The 20,460-nt window shown below is 51.1% G+C and overlaps 2 protein-coding genes across 2 annotated transcripts in view; one reads left to right on the forward strand and one right to left on the reverse strand.

The window, feature by feature from the left end:
- The window catches only part of PRSS55 (serine protease 55), a 37,598-nt gene extending 20,817 nt beyond the window's left edge, over positions 1–16,781 (reverse strand). The window contains exon 1 of the transcript XR_016229901.1: positions 16,277–16,781. The gene's annotated coding sequence lies outside the window, so the exon portion shown is untranslated. The remainder of the gene's footprint in view (positions 1–16,276) is intronic.
- PRSS51 (serine protease 51) lies at positions 768–12,280 on the forward strand. Its single transcript, XM_051831692.3, has 5 exons — positions 768–1,039; positions 7,211–7,403; positions 8,902–9,161; positions 10,003–10,145; positions 10,330–12,280. Exons 1-5 carry the CDS (start codon positions 979–981, stop codon positions 10,624–10,626), a joined length of 954 nt encoding a protein of 317 aa, XP_051687652.3. The 5' UTR covers positions 768–978; the 3' UTR covers positions 10,627–12,280.
- Positions 16,782–20,460: the final 3,679 nt, after the last annotated feature.

Below are 20,460 nucleotides of genomic sequence, written 5' to 3' on the forward strand. Positions count from 1 at the left end.
GGTGTGAGGCCCGTGGCAGAGACGTGGAGAGACCTGGAGAGACTGGCGCTCATGGAGGAACTGTCCATGCTCAGGGACGTCCCTGCGCCCAGAGCATCCATGGTCAGTTGTCCATGCTCCCAGCCTCCTCTTCCAGCTCCATCTCCTCTCCGCACGTCTCTGTGGATGGATTCTCGGGGCTCAGCCCCCTCTCATCTCAGCACACGCTCTCCCCAGGCTTCTCCTCCAGCCCCAAGGCCTCAGGCGCTGACCACTCTCTTGCCTGCCCTTCTGCCCCCAACCTGAGATCTGCAGCTGCACCCGCCTACTCGTCCCACAGAGCCCAGCAGCCACAGGACCTGTCTCCTCTCTCTCTCGATTGCACTGTTTCTCATCAGTGCCCACATCTCCTCCTGACTCCAGGCCACCACTGTCTGTCATCTCTGTCACTGGAGCCGCTTCCCATGTCATCCTCTCTAGAATAACCTCCATGTTTCGCCCAGACAAATCTTTCAATGCAAATGTTACCATGTGATCTGCTTTCACTCCATCCCTTCACCTTCAACTAATCTCATGGTCATTTCCTAACAAAGTCTAGCAGGCTTTTGAGACCTCGTTCCAGAGACTGTAAGAGCTCACCCCAAGCCCCCAAAACCACCACATCCTTCAATGCCAGTACAGACAGTGGAATCCAGGGCTTCTTGAGATACACAGGGGGTGGAAAGGGAGCCTGCAGGCACTACTTGCCTGGGAGTCCCTTGAGCTACCCCTGCGGAGGGATCACAAGACAGGCAAGGACTGGGTTGTGCAGAGCCAGCGAGGCCAGGCTAACTTGCATCTCATGCCTGCTGCCTAGCCCCAGGGCTCACTGTGACGTCACTTGGGTCCAGCACTGCCCTGCATTTGTGAAGCCCCACCTTGAAGCAGCTGCAGCTGGCATTTCATCAGCCTGGATGGGAGGCAAAGGTTGAGCCACCCTGGACTCAAGCAACAAACAAGATGCTCTGGCTACTAATTCCACTGCTTGTGGCACTCAAGGGACATGCCCAGGACAATCCAGGTCTGTGCCAGGCTCACCCAGAGCATAGGATGGGGGAATGTTTGCTACTTGGTACCCGCCACCTGTAGAATGGATTGAGTGGCATGGGGGCTGCTGACTTAGAGCCAATGACCAGGAAATGCAGGGATTATAATTGATGAATCAAAGTAGACATACAGTGCTCAGTGAAGACAGCATCTATAATGATCCCTGGGGTCTGGACCCAGACATCTGGAAGCAAGGGTACTTGGAGCAACAAGTTAGCAACTGACTGCTTCTCTAGGTTCCACTCTCCTCTTTGCAAAAGCATGTAGGCTCTCTGGGCCCAGCACCCTGGGACAGGCAGCTGTGTGGTGGTGGAATCAGGCTTCTTTAATTTAGAACACCTGTGTTAGACCACGTGCTCTCTAAGTGGAGACCAGGCCAGGGCTGCTGTGAGAAGGTGAGGAGCCAGATGAGTGATGCAGCTTCAGTCCTGTGCAAGGCGCCACAGGACAAAGCTCTATGGCATATTTGGAAGTGTCCCAACCGGTGCATTTTCTGTGGCACCACAGTGGCTATCCACATATTAAACACCCTGACATTTTATCATAGTGCTTCCTTTAAGTGAGAAGGTGAAAACTGCAATAAGATATTTTGAGAAGGAGAGACAGAGAGACCACCTTTCCATAACGTTTATTATAATATGTTGTTATAATTGTTCTTCTTTATGTTAGCTATGATTTTCATCTCTAACTGTGCCTAACTGGTACCTTAAAGCTTTATCAAAGGTATGCATGCACAGGGAAAACCTTGTCCATGGTGTTTGGTACTACCCACGGTTCCAGACATCCACTGGGGTCTTGGCACATGTCCCCGGCAGACAGGGGTGGGCTCCTGTACGCACTGCCCTGCTCTGCAGGCTCCTTGAGAAGGGGCTGATGGGATGGACAGTGCATGTGGAAGAGCAGCAGCGAGCTAGGAGAGGGAAGCCTAGGGTTTCAAATATAAATTTGTCTCTGAGGTCATACACTACCTTATAGCTAGCAGATTCTCAGTAAATATTTCAGGGAGCAAAGAGTTGATAGGTCTGTGTTACTGCCCAGGTTTAACCACCCCTGAGAGTGAAGGGTGTTTCCACGGCTTCATGCTTGAGAAACTAAGACATTCCAATTCAAGCCCCTTCAGCACACACCCAGAGTGCAATTTGGAGACCTAAAAGGCTAAAATTGGGATGTGTAAAAGAAAATACCAAACAGAATCAGAAAGGTAGTAAATCTTCCTGGACAATTACTCCAAACAGTTGAATAAGCTGAAATTATGTAGTGCCTCAAACATCCAGGAAATGGTTAGCTTTTCGTGTTCACCCCCTTAGTCAGCCAGTGTTTATTGGAGTTTAACACGTTCCAAGACTCTGCTAAATACTGGCAATGGAGAGAGGGTGAGACACGGCCTCTGATCAAGACATTTGTAGTCAGGGAGAGAAACTTGCTAACAGATCATGAATATAACGTGGTAGGGCCCCTACTGAAACGTTTTCAGGTGCTTTGGGACCACAGAGGAGTCAAAGGCTGAGCTGATTGCCAGCGGCCAATGATTTAATCAATCATGTTTACGTAACGGGGCCTCCATGAAAATCCCGGAGGGCAGGGTTCAGAGCAAGTCGGGGTTGTGGCACACACAGAGGAGGGGACTGCAGAGGGCCTGGGAGCTCTGCACGGTCTCCTCACGCCCAGCCCTCGCCTTCTTTGCACCCGGTTCTTCATCCGTGCCCTTTGACAAGTCCCAGTGTGGCAAGTCAGCAGCAGGAGGTAAACTGTGAGCAGCTTTAGCAGATGAACAGACCCAAGGAGAGACTCATGGGAAGCCCTGATTGGTAGTCAAGTCAGACAGAGGCGTGGCTAATTCCAGAACCTGCGACTTGTGATTGGCTGCTGAAGTGGGGACAGTCTTGTGGGACAGAGCTCTTAACCTGTGGTGTCTACACTAATTCCAGTTGGTGTCAGAATGGAAATGATGTGTGGGACACCCAGTTGGCTCCCCTGGAGAATTGCTTGGCGTGGGAGAAACATCCTGTCCATCACAGTGAGGGAGTGGGAGGCGTGTGTGTGTGTGTGTGTGTGTGTGTGTGTGTGTGTAGAGGGAGAGAAGAGCTAGTTCGTATTTTCCCCCTATACTCCAAGGAGCATGACTGTGTGACTTGGGTCTTGAGAAGAGACCACTGAAGAGGTCCCCCCTCCACCCCGCCCCGCAACATGAGTGAGATCATATTGATGCGCAGTAAGGGGAACTGAACTGAGAGTGCGGGGTGCGGGGTGGGAGGTGGAGCCAGGGCAGTGAGGGGTCCGCGCTGACGGCAGGGAGAAGATTCCACAGTCCTGAGGGGAGACGTGGAGGTGGGGGAGCAGTCAGGGCCTGCGTGCTGCCATGTCTGTGTGTCAGCGTCTCCGGGAGTGGCTGTCAGAGTGGCAGGGACCGTGAGGAAGAAGTGACAGCATCAGTGGGGAGGAGAATCCCTCAAGGGGAGATGGGCCAATGCTAATTCACGTTCCCTATTCCTGATTTACATAGAGCTGAGCTGAGGGGGCGTAGCCGTGCTGAGAACACCTAGCTCCGAGTGTTCTGACAGGGCTGTGACAGTGGGGTACGCGGGGGAGAAGGCGACAGTGCCACTCTCTGGAAAGTGACACTTCCTAAAATAAACACCAGTGGAGTGTCATGAACTTGGTGTCCTTGGCAAACCATACTTAAACATTAAACACGGACTGAATGTTTATCTTGTTCAAATGCTATTTGCTGTGATGTGTTCATGAGTGCTGTGGCCAAGACAGTTAAATTATTCTACCAGAATAACCAGTTATCTGACAGATGCCTAAAGGTGGTGGTGGCAGTCTCTGAGAATGGCATGCACTTTCTGGATCTGTTTTAAACCTTCCCATTTAAGAAGTGGCTGTCTCTTTTTCTATTAGAGCAAGGGCATGTGGGAGTCATGCCTACTTCCCAGTTTCAATGTAACAACCAGAATGGAAACAAATGAAAAAAAAAAAAACACACCCAGAATAGCTGTGCTGAAGTATTGTCCCACATTAGAGCTTGCCAGTGTGTGTCTGTGGGTCACTGGGAATTCGAGAAACTAGAGGGGCAGGATGGGGGAGGAGAGGGCAATGCAGGGAGTAGGGAGAAGAGGAGCAAACCAAGAGTAGAGGTGAGAGAAAGGAGCAAGGCCCTTCAAATCTAATACTTCAAGTGTGGAATTGTGACATTCAGAAAAAGTCTGAATATAACAGGCAAGAGATGGGACCAGAAATTTCCACCCTGGGGCAGGTGTTTGGTGCAGTGGGTAAGATGCCACATGGGACACCCTCATCACATATCAGAGTGGCTGACTCAAGTCCTGGCTCCATTGCTGCTGATTCTAACTCTCAGCTAATACAAACCCCGGGAGAGCAGTAGGGGACGATGGCTCAAGTGCTTGGATCCCTGCCACCTATGTGAGAGACCTGGATTTGATCTGGCCCAGTACCAGTTACTGGGGGGGGGGGGAGCAACTCGGACTATACTGTTACTGGAATTAAGACTTATTCTATGCATCTGCTCTCCCACAATATGGCGCTGGGAGAGGAGAAAACAGCTTCTACGCAGCTGCCTCTTGCCAACTTGAGTGATGACCTCCAGGAGCTGATCCTGCTCCTGATTGGAGGAGAGCAGCGTACTCGGCGTGTGGGTAGCAGAGTTGGGATTGGCGGAGGAGGACTATAAAGGAGGAGAGAGACGGCATGCACCAGGAACATCTAAGGGGAACATCTATCTGAAGGAACACCTGTGCAGCCCCCGAGAGAGCTGGCCGGCGGTGTGCCGCTCCCCTGCGGAAGTGGGGAATGTGGCAGGGGGAACCGCCCTTCCACGGAGGTGGAAGGGACGGTAGCCAACCCGGGAAGAACCAGCAGCAAACCCGGGGAGGGCCGAGCAGACAAAAGAACAGCGCAGGGTCCTGTGTCGTTCCTCCACGAAGACGGGGAGTGACAGGGGAGCAACTTGGAAGTTTTATAAAAAGCTGGACATGGACTTGCCATATGACCTAGGAGTCTCTATCTGGATTTTTATCCTAGAGAAATGAAAATCACATTCACAAAAAATCTCCTTTTAAACTCTTTAATTCTATTTAATTTTCATTAACTTTTCTAAGCTAAGTCCTCCTTATCCCTCCCTGTCTTGCCTCAGGTATTCTTTCATTTTATTCTGTTTTTAGCTTGACATCTGCTGGCTCATGTTCCACCTGCTTTCTTCTAACTTCTTCCTTGAATTTCTGATTTATAATCTGCTTTCATAGAGATACTTATAAGGTTTTATTTTTTAAAATTTATAGCAAAATGTTTGTTCAGATTTTTCCCTTGTTTTGGGTAGTATTTTCTATCTAGCAAAATTTGCTGCTTCCTCTCTTACTCTGTTTAAATGAAGAACATTTACTATTTTTGTGCCGAATGCCTTTTAAGTCTCATTTTCCCAAGCTGACGGTTTTTAAAGATTCCCTTGGGGATTGGCTATTTGCTGGAGATTGGTGGCCACTGGGACCTTGTCCTTTGCTTATCTTTTCTGCTCCCTCCCATGGTCCCCAATCCCCCACATGCCTTCTTTCGGTCCCTGTGAATTGAATCCCTCACTGTATCGCCTCTCAGCTCCAAATTCACCCTTCATCATCTGTGCTGCAACAGAGGGGCTGGACTCTGCAAGCAACCTTTCTCTGCAGCAAGCACAGCATGAAACTCTCAGGAGAGGGTTCTGGGGACACTGCAGAGGGAGTGGGCTTCGTGCCTGGCTTTTATTGCATGGTTGCCAGCAAGGGGAGGGGACACATGTGATAGTGTTCGGGTACAGCTACTCATCCCTTAGCGAGCTCCTACTTTTAGGGACCTTCTCATATACAAATGAGTAAAAGGGTGGCCTCTGTATATTGGCCCACATTTGCTGATTTCTTCACAGCAAGTTACACCCATTAGCTTAGAATACAACAGATGCAAAACTCAATTGTCAACACATCCGGTTGTTATAAACATCACGCGATGAGCAGATTTTTAGTCGTCACAAGCCCACCTACATTGCATGAAACTGTACCCAGCATCTGCAGCCATAGACAAAATAAAGTCTGTACCTCCAACCGCCACTGCCCATGGAGCTCCCGGGCCCAGAGACTCCCCACCTTGCTAGTGAGCAACATCACCTAGACACACAAACCCCTTCTCTGATTCCTCTCTCCCCTGGGAGTCTCCTTGTCGTCTTCTGGATAGCGCCCCCCCAATACACACACACACACACACACACACACACCCCTGCCTTAGCCTCTGGCTGGTCTCATGCCATAAAGGGCCTGCCTGCCAATCTATCAAAGCGTCCCCCAGATAAAGTTTGGCTGTGCTACCGCCACCTCTGCTCCCATCTTTCTTTCCCTTTAATCAAACTTGAAACCCCACAAACCATCTACACCTCCTCCTGTTGCAGCTGTCCCACTGCAGACACACAGACACCCTAGGTTTGCCACCACTGGACATAGGCAGGCTCCCAACACCTAAACTCCCTCTGTGCACTTGTGTGCTGCCATTTGAACACCTACACCCAGCAGGTGTTTCTTGCTGCCAGTTCTGGCCAGAGTTCTCTGTCCACCTACCTCAAAGGGTTTTCTGCTTATTGAGCAGCAGCTACCAGCTCTAGCCCAAGTCACCCTTAGCAAACTTCTCTGCCTTCCACTGGGCTGGACACACACCACACCTTCTCTAGTGGGTTCTGCATGCCCAAGACCAAGTTTGCTTCCTCCTTAGGTACTCTCCCCTAGCCCTGAGGTTTGCTTAGAATCCTCTTGACTCTTAGTAGTTAGTCCTTTTGATTTTTCATGCTAAACTTTCCCTGTTCAAATTACTGCATGGTTCCTGTCTCCTGCCTATCTTTGGTGTGTCCCCACTGCCACCCCAGGCTGATGCCCTGCCTGATGGAGCTCTTCCCCCACTTCCCCAGGTAGCACAACTTTTTGGGTTTGTCAGGAATTGACATGAATGGGAGTGTGATTTGCTGGTGTTTTCCACAATCTGTCCCCACCAGGCCTGCTCTTTTTTACTTCACTCAACTTTGTCACTGGTCTGAGCTGGGCAGATGCCGAGAATACGGGAAGAGGATTTCTCTGTGCTTTTCATGGTGACAGGTGGCTCTTTCATTCTCATGCAGATAAGGTTCAGTGTGGCTACCGACCTGCCTTTCTGAAGTCAATCTGGTTGCCGTTTCAAGAACTGCTTGAAGTCCAGAATGGTGAGTTCCCGTGGCAAGTGAGTATCCAGCTGTCTGGGAAACACCTCTGTGCAGGCTCCATCATACATCGGTGGTGGGTTCTGACGGCTGCACATTGCTTCCCAAGGACCTTGTAAGTGTCTCCGGTGTTGTCTTAGTTTACCTCATATCTTATCCATGTCATTTTTGGGGCTAGGTCATTCAATGGGATCGGGGTGCTAAACTGTATACCCAGTAGGTTCCAATTAGTTTCAGACCCCAAAAATCTCTGTTCTACTGCCACTCTCTCCTCTTTTTTTAAAAAAAGATTTATTTATTTTGAAAGAGTTACACAGAGAGGGGAGAGGCAGAGAGAGAGAGAGAGAGAGAGAGAGAGAGAGAGAGGTCTTCCATCCAATGGTTTATTCCCCAATTGGCCACAATGGCTGGAACTGTGCCAATCCAAAGCCAGGAGCCAGGAACTTCCTCCGGGTTTCCTACGTGGGTGCAGGGGCTCAAGGACTTGGCCATCTTCTTCTGCTTTCCCAGGCCATAGCAGAGAGCTGGATCGGAAGTGGAGCAGTCGGGTCTTGAACCGGCGCCCACATGGGATGCTGGCACTGCAGGCCAGGGCATTAACCCACTGCACCACAGCGCCAGCCCCGACTCTCTCCTCTTTATTTAATCAACCATATCCAAAGGTGGGCTGCTCATTGTGACCACGCACTCCATATTGGAAGATCAGTGCAGGCGTCTCTCACCTGTCCTCACTACATGAAGACAATATCTTGGATTCACTTGTTGTTCACATACTCACTGAGTATCTACTATGTGTTGTTCTAATTGCTTGGACTATAGCAGCTGACAAGAGAGCCAAGCGCCCCGTCACCAAGGAGAGCACAATGCTCTTCCTTCGGATGGATGCATTTCACTTCCTTTGGAAGAGGGTTTTCCCTGGGCTCATGGTTCCTCGGCTCAGAGATTCCCCTGAGCTTTGGCCTATGACTCCTACCTATCCAATCTCTATCTACTCTCTAGGCCACTGCAATACAACCACTACTCTGAATTTCCCAGTATTTAGTTGTAAATCCTACACTTGCGTCTGAGAGTGTGAAACACATGACAACTATGGTGTCGCTCCCCCTCTTCGCGGAGGAACAACACAGGACCCTGTGCTGTTCTTTTGTCTGCTCGGCCCTTCCCGGGTTTGCTGCTGGTCCTTCCCGGGTTGGCTGCCGTCCCTTCCACCTCCGTGGAAGGGCGGTTCCCCCTGCCACTTTCCCCACTTCTGCGGGGGAGTGGCCCACCGCCGGCTGGCTCTCTCGGGGGCTGCTCAGATGTTATCCGGATGTTCCCTTTAGATGTTCCTGGTGCATGTTGTCTCTCTCCTCCTTTATAGTCCTCTTCCACCAATCCCAACTCTGCTACCCACACGCCGAGTACGCTGCTCTCCTCCAATCAGGAGCAGGATCAGCTCCTGCAGGTTATTGGTCGAACTGGAGGCAGCTGTGTAGAAGTTGTTTACTCCTCTCCCAGCGCCATATTGTGGGAGAGCAGATGCATAGAATAAGTCTTAATTCCAGTAACTTAGTCTAGTCCGAGTTGCTCCCCACACTATGGTTAGCACTGGCATCTTTATACTCATTCTTTAGGTTGGAAACGGCACTAACAGATTTCACTGTGATCATGGGGACTAGAGTATACAGCAATATCCATGCGGAGAGAAAGCACGTGCAGAAGATCATTATTCACCAGGATTACAAGCCGCCCCTCTTCGACAGTGACCTTGCTCTGCTCCTGCTTGCCACACCGGTAAATTTCACCAACTTCAAAATGCCCATCTGCCTGCAGGAGAGAGAGAGGATCTGGGACCGGTGTTGGATGGCAGAGTGGGTGTCGGTTCATGGGTATGGTATGTGCCTTCCCTGGGTCACCTATAGAGGGCTTCCATGTAGGTTGCCCTGGGCTGCACAGCTTGATGCTTTGGGTGTGGGAAGACCCAGCGCTGAATTTCAGCTTGACCACTTGCTGGCTTTTCAGTATTGGACCAGCTTCTCCTTTTCACCTCTACGCATCTGTGGAATAACAGCCATTTCTCCCTTAAGTGAATTATGTGGATTAAATTCCATGAAATTATACAGGTGAGGTCCTCAGTAAAATCCTGCGACAGAAGGATCTCAAAACGTGAGAGGTAAGGATAGTTGTTGAGGACCTAGAAGCATCTAATGTAGACCACCTGACGCAGACCACCATCCCAAGGTGACCTTGAGCTGAGTTCAGTCACTGATGACTCCCATTCCTTTCCCTGCAGGGCACCAGGCTGGCCGGCTAGGGAAGGGCCTCTGGGAGGGGGGAGTGGGATAGAGAGAAAGCCAAGGGCTGCTCTAGCATCATGATCAATTCCTTTCTACAAGATGGCACCTCCAGGTGTGTCCTCTTCCTGGCTTCTCCATTTGACATGGCAGACTCAGAGGTTGTGCTGTTTTGAATTTCTGTTCAGGCTTTGGAGAGACAGCGGAGACACAGCTCATTGCAGGGGCTGGCTTCAGTGAAGTTCCCCCGGGAGACACGTTTAGCAGAGGGACCATATGCTGGAGTGACTGGAGAGGCTATTGAGTGGGGGCTTACATAGGTCCCCTCTAAGGCTCCCCCCTCCACCCATTCTAGAACTTCCAATCTGATCATCCATGGACCCGTCGCTGTCTGCGGCCAATGCAGCGCTCATTCTCACACTGACTTCCTCACTTTCCCAGGCCACTACGATGGCTTAAACATGCACCTGAAAAAGCTGAGGGTGGTACAGGTTGACTGGAAAGAATGCCTCAAGAGAGTAAAAGAGCTCTCCAAGAACATGATTTGTGCCTGGCAGGAACCAGGCACCAATGGCAAATGCCAGGTACGCAGCCCCTGCCTAGCCCCTCCCCCTCCAACACTCCACCCCTTTCTAGGTTCCTAGGAGGAAGCCCAGGAGGGAGGCCCCAAACTGATAGCAGTAGGACCCCCACCTCCCACCACATCCTCTGTTGGAGGTACTGCTGATTGCTTTGCAGGTGAGTGCTTCTTCCTTCTCTCACTTGCAGGGAGACAGTGGGGCGCCCATGGTCTGCTCTATGCGTGGGACTCAGAGGTTCTTCCAAGTGGGTGTCTTCAGCTGGGGCATAAGATCCGGCACCAGGGGAAGACCTGGTCTGTTTGTGTCTGTGGCCCAATTTATTCCATGGATCCAGGAAGTGACGCAGAAAGAGGGGAAAGCCTTCACCATCTCAGCAGCCCCGAGGAGCTCCCTGACTCCAGCTCCACAGTACCCCTTCCTTCTAGGCTTGGGGTCTCAAATGCTGCTTGCCGCCATGTTGACTGGAGATAAATCAGATCTCTAGGCTGTGGACTCATGCGCCCGCTCTCTCTCTCTCTCTCTCTCTCTCGTCCCTGCTCCCCTCCCCTCCTTACACAAGCACCTGTGGAGCATTACCCTGCCATGGCCTCTGCCCCGGGCTCCAGAAGGTAAACACAGACTCGCTTCTCCTCACTCTCACAATCCAACGAAGGAACATCAAACGTAGTGCAAAAAAGAGAGGTGCAAGCAGTTCACAGGGGATCCCAGAGGGAAAACGATAACTTCTAACAGGGAGGTCAAGGTCAGTGCTTCAGGAATGCACCGGAAAACCAATCCTGAGAGATGTGTTTCTGGTCCTGGATTTCCTTATCTATGAAAAAGATTCAGTGCGATGCATTCTAAGATCTTACAGCACAGCAACACTCTGTTACACCTATTAACTTCTTGTATGTCTCCCATAGGACACAATAGCTATTGAACAGCTTTAACTCTATCAGGTCAGGACTTAACAGAGACCCAAACACCACTAACAACACAGAGTGTGCCCCATCTGAGGCACAGGTGCTCTTCCCCCAGCCTACACATAGAAGCAACACTGCAATAGAATTGGGGTCAGGAGTCCTATGTCCAGTTTGGAGCTGCAAGTGGGGAGATGATGACTTGGGACTTTGAGACCATATTTTTCTTTCCCTCCCTTTAACAGATCCAAATATAGAAAGTTTGGATAAAAAGGTGGCCTGAAGGAAGTGATAGTGTCTTCCCTTTTAGAGAACTGGGAGATTGTTTTTAAAGACCAGTGCTACAGAGTGAAGTCAGGGATTGGTCGTGGAGTCTTTTCAGGGTTTCTTGTTGCTTAAGTCCACCTCGCACGCCTTCACTCAGATATGTGAGCACTGGATATGTATCAGGTGTTGGAAGGATATAGGAATGTGGCTATGGGTAGCTCATGACTTCAAGTATATATGTTACATCCAAATTTGTGCATCTCCTCACAGGGCTCTATTAATCAGCAACTGGTATATACAGAGTTTTCTTTCATTTATATATAAAATGATAAAATACTGTCATTTCTATACACACATGTATGCACACATGGGTTCTCAAGTTTGTGGAAAATATGTATTACGAAAAGTGCATGGATCTCCAAATGTTTTGCAACAAAATGAGGTTTTCAGGCAATGTGGGGGTGTGTATGAAGAGGTAGACTTATTAGAAGGCATTGGACCCCATGGTGGTCAGGGCCAGCTGGTCTCAAGTCTGCAGGGTGGCCTGGCAAGCAGGAGACCCAGGGAAGAGGTGATATTGCAGTCTTGAATACAAAAGCCACCTGGGAGCAAAGATTCCTTCTCCTTAGGATGTTCACCTGATTGGATAAAGGCCCATGCACACGTGGAAGGGGGTCTAGTTCACTCACAGTCTGCTGATATAAATGTTAATCATGGGGCAAGCAGTTGACCCAGTGGTTAAGATGCCTGTGTTCTATAGATAAGTTCAACTCCTGGCGCCAGCTCTGACTCCAGCTTCCTGCTAGTGCAGACCCTAGGAGGCAGCCGTGGTGAGTCAAGTAGTTGGATTCCTGCTACCCACATGGGAGACCTGGATTGCGTTCCTGGATCCTGGTCTCAGATGCCTGCACATTGCAGGCATCTGGGGGAGTGAATCAGCTGATGGGAGTGCTCTGTTCCTCTTTCTGTCTCTTAAATAAAGTAACATAATTTTAAAAATAAAATTGTTTATTTTAAAAAGTTAATCATATCTAAAAATTGCCTTTACGGCAACATGTAGATTGGCATTTGACCAAATATAACTGGTTGCCAGAGCCTAACCAAGTTGGCATTGAAAGTCTCATCTCATGGAATTCTTGGCAAAAGTGTGCAGGAATACAGTCTTTTGAGTTGAACAGAATGTAGCACATTCCAGAGGCAGGCATTCGGCTTGGTTAAACCAGCAATTACACGCCTGCATCCCGTATCAGTGGTACCTGGCTTGAGTCAGGCTCTTCCCCTGATCCTGCTGCTGGAAGGCAGCAGATGATGGCTCAAGCAGCAGAGGCCCTGCCACCAGTGTGGAAGACGTGGGCTGGTTTCCCAGATCCAAGCTTTGGCCTGGCTCAGTCCTGTGTTTGGTTTTTAGGGAATGAACCAGCAGATGGATGGGAGATCTCTGTATGTCTCTGCCTCTCAAATAAAAGTAAAAAGATAAATAACATACTCCAAACATGAACTGGTCAGAGGGAGCTCTGCCCCTCATTGCTCTATTTGGCGCTCTTTGTCCCATGGATGGAGAGGTCTGTGGGCTCCTTTCTCTCGGGCCACTGAGACTGGGTTACAGTTCTCTTCTGGGCCCCAGGGCTCTGCTGCTTGCCTAGGGGTTTGTTTCCCAGCTGGGATACTTGACATACTGGCCTTTCCCTTAGCTGACTCGGTAGGTCCGATTAGCTCAGTGGAAGAAGAAACTAACACTTTGCTGGGCTCTGGAGTCTCTGAAGTGCCCCCTTACAGACGAGGCAATTTTCCCACCCCATGAGGCTTCTGTTTTGATGTAATTTCAGAGATGTTCCCTGCTCTCACCCACACAATACATAGGATTGTATACATACAATACATACATAATACATACACAATGCATACAATACATACACAATACATAATACAATACGTACACAATACATACAATACATACACAATACACACACAATAGGAGCAGCATTCTGGGGACAGGGGTCCTGCCTCCTGGAACACTGGCCATGCTATTTACAGCCCATCTGTGACCAGCTTAGACTAATGATGGCTCAGGGACTTGTGTGTGCCCCACTGCTTCCCTGCTATAAGTTACCCCCTACCACCCAACTAATCCTGATGTCTGTGTGCGTCCACGAGACCATGGGAGATACTGACGGTATATGGAGTCTCTGGCAAGTCAGAATAGTAGAGTTAGTCGATGGTTAGAGATATGAAGCAAGCTACCCTCTGCAGTACAGAATTACTGTATGTAGAACAGTTCCTTCTAGGCTGACACCACGGCTCGCTAAGCTAATCCTCCCCCTGCGGCGCCAGCACCCCGGGTTCTAGTCCTGGTTGGGACACTGGCTTCTGTCCCGGTTGCTCCTCTTCCAGGCCAGCTCTCTGTTGTGGCCCAGGAAGGCGGTGGAGGATGGCCCAAGTGCTTGGGCCCTGCACCCACATGGGAGACCAGGAGGAAGCACCTGGCTCCTGGCTTCAGATTGGCGCAGTGTGCTGGCCATAGCAGCCATTTGGGGGGTGAACCAATGGAAGGAAGACCTTTATCTCTCTCTTTCTCTCTCTCACTGTCTAACTCTGCCTGTCGAGAGAGAGAGAGAGAGAGAGAGAGAGAACAGTGCCTCCTGCACTGAGTTCTGAGCCCTGGGGCAGCAAAGGACAGTGTGACTGGAGCTGCCTGCCATCACCTGCCAAGCAGGATGGTTTGGCAGACCAGCAAAACTCCACCTTCTGATGGACATTGAAGGTTGGGCTCAGGCAAGTCAAAGGAAGGTCTATGGACAGGTGGCCCAGACTCCCATGTCACCTCCCTCAGTGACAGCTTCTCCACTGGCATTAGCACTTGAGGAGAGTCCTTATTCCAGCTGACAAGAGAGGAAAACCTTTCAGTCCTGGGCCTGCAGAGGCCCATCAAAACTGTGCTGCAGTACAGAGGCATGCAGAGTTGATGTAGTGAGAAGAAATCGCTAGGCAGGCAGAGCTTGGAACTCTGTGCTTGGTTATGTTCTTTGTATGGAGAAGGAGAGAGCGTGAGGCAAGAACGCTCAAGCAGAGAGGGATTTAAAATGTGGAAACCTATGCTTAAAGAATCACTAAGAAGCCTTGAGTGCAAAGGTCAGGAAACAGAGGCGTGCTTTCAAGAGCTGAGGAAACTGCAGAATCCACCACAAAAGATCTTAATGGCTGTCTGCAGCGTCAGAGCTGATTGCAGGAGATGCAAGGCTGATGGCAACACCTCACGGCCGCCATTGGCCGAAACCTGTGCACCTGCACACAGCTGCCACGCTCCCTTTTCTCCACCTCCTAAAACTTGGCCGAGAATCTAAACTGGAAGCCGACTGGGATTCTGAGAAATGTGGCTTCTAAGCTTTCGGCCTGCACGATACCTGCGAGAGCTGCCCAGGTCCTAAATATCGACATCCAGTATCTGCCGTATCGACCATTAAACCTAGAAAACAAGTGGAGTCATCCTCTCAGAGGGCTGTCACGAGGGTTGTGGGGCGACACTTGCCAAGTCCAGTGCACGCGCTGTTTTGCATGCTAAGGCTCAATCACAGGGAGCTTGGATTCTGTATCAACCTCAGAGTGAGCAGGGCTCACAGCCGTGTACCCTCCACGCTAGACGGTGCAGAGCTGTTCCCTTCCACTCGTCTCCCACTGCTCCACCACAGACCCATTTGCTGCACCTCCTGGTCCTGGTAGGTCAACTCTTGTGTTTCCCGGGACCCCAAATGACACCGAGAGAAGGTGCAAGGGCACGAAGTGAGAAGATCTGAGATATTTCTGCCTTGTCCCTGGCCTGCGGGACCATCCTGCAGCCAGCGATTGGGCCCCTGCTTGACTCACTTGTCCCACTTGGCAGCCAGGCCTGCAGTCCCACTGGATTCCAGGGACACGGTTTTCCCTCCTCACCTCCGCTCTCATCAGTCTCTGGATGCCGTCTTCTCCTCGCTGAGCCCCTCTATGAGGCCCGTAACCCCTGCCCTTCATTCAGATACCTTCGTTTGAGTGTTCAGCATGGAATTCTGTTTCCTTCTGGAACTTTCTCTAGTTGATACACCCCAGTCACCTTCCTGACACCTGTGCCTACCAGATTAAGATATCAGCCTCCTCCGCTCTGCCTTGGAGGGGAGGGCGAGAACTCAGGGAGTCACGAGCAGGGAGTGGGGGTCGGGGTAGGGGGGTAAGCGAGGCAGCCTGAGCAAGGCCGGGTCCACCCTTCCCGCCGCAGGGAGAGCTTCATCTCTAGGAGCCCAAGGCTGTGGGCACACAAGCCCTTCCCGCACAAGCGCAGAACACGCACTGTCTTCATTCAGACCTCAGGTATGCCAAAAACCCTCCGAGCACACGCATGGATGAATTCCCGTTCTCATCAAACAGCCCTGCCGGCCGACAACGTGTGCAGGGCCCACGCCAGGCACCCCTGGCCAGACCGGAATCACTGCCTCTGGAGGTGGACCTCTCTATTCCATGGAATGTGATGATCCGACCGGCCCGGTACGAGCGAGAATTAGGGCAGCGCTGAAATCCAAAAGGGAAAGGGAACGGGCTAAAATCCACGGGGAGCAATGGCTGTTTCCTAATCCGTCTCCTGCCCCAGATAGATCTGCTCTCCGCCGGCGCCGGGGTGGATGGATGTGCTTTTTCCCCGGGCGGGCGGCAGATGCCATCAGCGCTCAAACTAGGTCACAGAGGCCGGAGAGGAGCTGCCGCAGCCCTCGGGCCACGTCCTCCCCCGACCTGGCTGATTCCCAGTCCCTAGCCTGAGTCCAGAGCCCAGGCCCCACCTGAGTCCCTGTCCGCCAGGGCATCGGGGCAGGGTGTCCACTCGCTAGAGGCGCAGAGAGGGCTGGGGCCTGTTCCTGAGCCGCCCCTCCCCCCCTCCCCCTGCAGCCCTGCTCCTGACAGCTCAAGGATGCCCTTTCTTCCTCTGGCAGCCAGGAAGCCGCTCACCTGCAGTTTTGCTGGGGGTAGTTCTGGGACTGTTTTCCAATAGACGCCCAGGGTCCAAATCTGGGCTCCCAACGTGCCACGGAGGCCGCAGTCAGGTGGTGGGTGAAGCACAAACTACAGAGTCAAAAAACCTGGGCCACACCTGATTTCATTTCCCAGTCGGCTGACGCAGAGCGAGGTGAGTGCCTGACCAGAAGCACCCAGCTGGGAAGGGCCGAGTCTGGTCCTCCAGGACCCTCGGCTGTTCTCCGCTCCAGCTCCCCAGAAGTCCTCTGGCCGGCACCGGGTCCCTGATGGTGCCTTTCTCTCTCTGGACATCTGACATCCTGGCAGGACCAGCTTTTTGCTATGCACAACACCCACCTGCAGCTCCTAAACCTCACTGTGCTGGGGGTGCAGGGCCAGGCTTCGTGTTCCTCTCCCCTTTCCCAAGTTCACCTGCTAAATCCCTAATTCCCAATGTGGCTGTCTGGGGAGGTGGAACCACTACGGAAGTACTGTAAGTTAACTGGAGTCACACGTCCTGACTGATAGGACAGCGTCCTTATCAAGCGGCCATCTGCAAGCCAAGGAGAGCACTCGCACCCAGAAAGCTTGACTTTAGCAATTTTGGCATCCACAATTGTGAGAAAATAAATGTCTGTTGTTTAATCTACCTGGTCTATGGTATTTGTTATGACAGCCCGAGCAACAAAGACAGCATTAAAAATAATTTCTCCCCACATGGTGCACCCTTGAGGCTCCATTAAAAATGCTTTCAATAAATGGAGCGATTCCTTCATGGTTCACATCAGTGGCAAGTCCAAGTGCAAAGGCGTTTTTTAAAAGTCTGCTCAGCAGATTCACCATTGCAAGGTGGATGGTTCTGTGAATTCTGGGGGAAGCAAATGGCTATGTAACCAGCACCACAATGAGGACCTGGAACATTCTAATCATCCCCAAACGTCCCCCGTCATGGTCCAGGCCCTTCTCCACACCCCCACCCCAGCAACAACTCAAGGGTTCTCTGTGCCTGTAGTTTGGATTCTTCCAGAAGGCCATATAAATGCAGTCGTATGCTATGTGACAGTTTGCACCCAGCTCCTCCCTCTCAGCATGATGCATCTGAGGTCCACGTTGCTGTTGGTACCAGTTGCTGAAAGGTATTGCTGCAGAGTGGACGTGCCACTCACCTGATGATGGATAATGAGGTCGGGACCAGTTTTTATCAATTATGAGGAAAGCCGCTACAAACATTGGGTACAGGTTCTGGTGTGGATATATATTTTCATACAATGCTGTTGTGATAAAACTGTGAATTCACCCACTGATGTGCTGGAGGGCTTTTGAAATTTCTGGATTCTGCGTGAAGAGAATGCACTGGTACATTCACCCTGCGTTCTCGGGGTGATCCATGGAAGCTCTGGTCCAGCAGGGCAGGATGTGAGTAACACCGAGAGTTTTCATCTATTCTCAACCACACACCTGTCCTCCAGCGCCCAAGAGTTTGCAAACATTTGTAGACCCAATGGGACATTTTACTCTAACTTGTGATGTTTTTTAAAAAACAGAGGTAAGGAGACTTTCATTTCAGACCTCACCCAGCAGAGAAAAGATAGGAGTTGGTTGATGAATTCTAATGCTTTGCTGACAGCTCTGAGAAATAGATGTTCGTGGTGATAGAATCCCGCATCCAATAATACGAACCAACTACCTACTGTTTCATCTGTCTTGAAGTTGTTCTAATGGAATATTTCTAAGAGTTGTGAAGATAAATTTCAGAGCCACAAAATAGATGGTGAAAGAAAAATTCCCATAGTCATCTTCCTTAAAACGGAAATCAATTGTGCCACAAGTCTGGAAAATGTTTACAACTACAGTCCCTTGCTGATGATCAGTGACCATAGCTGGTGCGCATACAGCACACCTGTCACATCCATGACAGTTTATTATGAGGATTTCTCAGGGCCCCAAGCAGGGAAGGCTACGTCCTCATACTTGAGCTTCATTCAATGAACAGATCCTCTGCTTGCCACTCACACTTGTCCATTGTCACAACTCAAAGTTGCCAATACTCTACTATTATTGAGCACTCCCTGATTTAACTTTAAAGGGCCTGCAGTCCCCATATCTCCAGGTCTCGGCACATGCTTTCCGGAATGCTGTATTACTTGGCAAGGGCGCTGTGACGAAGTCCCACAAACTGGGTGGCTTAGAGCAGCAAACATGCTGCACTGTCTGGTGTTCTGGAGGTCCAGGCTGTGCTCCCTCTGAAGGCACTAGGGGGCGCTGGGCTCCAGGCCTCTCTGCGGGCTGTTGCTAGCTAGCTCCTTGGCTTGTGGCTGCACAACTCTAGTCTTTGCATTAGTTTCTCCCTGTGTGGGTGGCTGTGTCCATTTCCCACCTTTATAAGGACATCAGCCAGAGAGGGACATCTTACTCTAGCATGACCTCATCTACCTACATCTGCAATGACCCTGTTTCCAAACGAGGTCATATTCTGAGGTCTGGGGGTTAGGACTTCAACATAGAAACACCTTCCCACGCTTCCCCAAGGCCATGTGGGTTGACGTGGTCAGGCAGAACTCACTTCCTAGAGAAGTCCTTGAGAACTCCCACTCCCACCCACCACCCACCACCCACCACTCACCACTCGCCTTCCCAGCTGTATTGAGCTAGTCTCGTTGCTTATGCGTTTCTCTAATAGATGACTATGAGCTTCAGGGGAAACAGGGAACATCTGATGTTCACCTTTGCCTCATTCTCCATGCCGGGCACGTACAAGGAGCTCCGTGAAATGCTGAGTGGCCTCGTGAATGAAGGGAGAAATGCATGGCCGAAAGCCACCCTGCAGGGGATCTGGGCGCGCATCTATCTCAGGCACATCTTAGCCATAGAAACTGCTGGTCGAGGTGCCCTCCTTTGCAGAAGACATTAGTATGGATGAAATTACAGAACTGAAGTCATAGGCTTTGGTGCAGCTGAGATGCCTGCATACCAGACTGTGGTGCCTGGGTTCAAGTCCTGGCTCTGCTTTCGATTCCAGATTCCTACAGAAACACACACTCTTTCTGGGAGGCAGCAGTGATGGCTCAAGGGGCTGGGTCCCCACGCACACACCCTGGGAGACAGCACGTGATGTCTCAAGTACCTGGATCCCTGTCACCCATGTGGGAGACCTGGATGGAGTCCTAGGCTCCTGGCTTCAGCCTGGTCCAACTCCAGCTGTTGTGGGCATTTGGGGAGTGACCAGAGGATGGGAGATGTGTGTGTGTGTGTGTGTGTGCACGCATACATCTTTCAAGTAAAATAAATAAATCCATAAACATTGAAAAATAAACTAGAATTATGGTTTTGTTACTGCTAGAATATACACATTCACTCATTTTTTTTTTACAGGCAGAGTGGACAGTGAGAGAGAGAGACAGAGAGAAAAGTCCTCCCTTTGCAGTTGGCTCACCCTCCAGTGGCCGCAGCGCACCACGCTGATCCGAAGGCAGGAGCCAGGTGCTTCTCCTGGTCTCCCATGGGGTGCAGGGCCCAAGGACTTAGGCCATCCTCCACTGCACTCCCTGGCCACAGCGGAGAGCTGGCCTGGAAGAGGGGCAACCGGGACAGAATCCGGTGCCCCGACCAGGACTAGAACCTGGTGTGCCGGCGCCGCAAGGTGGAGGATTAGCCTAGTGAGCCGTGACGCCAGCCCACATTCACTCATGATCCTCTCATCAATGTCCTGATGTGCTGTTGCCCCCACTCTACAGAGCAGCCATCGGAGGCTCTGAGTGACTCCTGTAGGGTGACGAGGGGAGCTTTCTCCAGTGTGCATCCCTGTCATACTCCCTGCAGTGTCACCTGACCCATGCTGATCAGCCCTCGGCTTCCTCCCCCTTAACTGAGGCTACTCCCGGGGAGAGCCTTCTGCTCTTTCGTCCTGACACATTCACGCACCTGAGCCACCTGTAGGAGCAGAACCAGCCGAGGGTCTGCCCCTGCTTCACCTCTCAACCTCAGCTCCACCACACCCTAGAGGACCCGGGATGTCACCTGGCTGCTTTGCCAGGATGGTGCCAGCTCCACCCAGGGTCCTATTGTGATGTCAGAAGTGAGGCTGGACTGTGGGCTCGCAGAACCTGTGAGCAAGCCCTGCCCTTCATCCCTCTACCCTCCCTGGAGCCTCTCTGCCACTGATGTAAAGACCAGGGCCA

This window comes from Oryctolagus cuniculus, chromosome 2, assembly GCF_051225735.1.
Source record: "Oryctolagus cuniculus isolate XC-2025 breed Fujian yellow rabbit chromosome 2, ASM5122573v1, whole genome shotgun sequence".
NCBI classification, from domain to species: Eukaryota; Metazoa; Chordata; class Mammalia; order Lagomorpha; family Leporidae; genus Oryctolagus; species Oryctolagus cuniculus.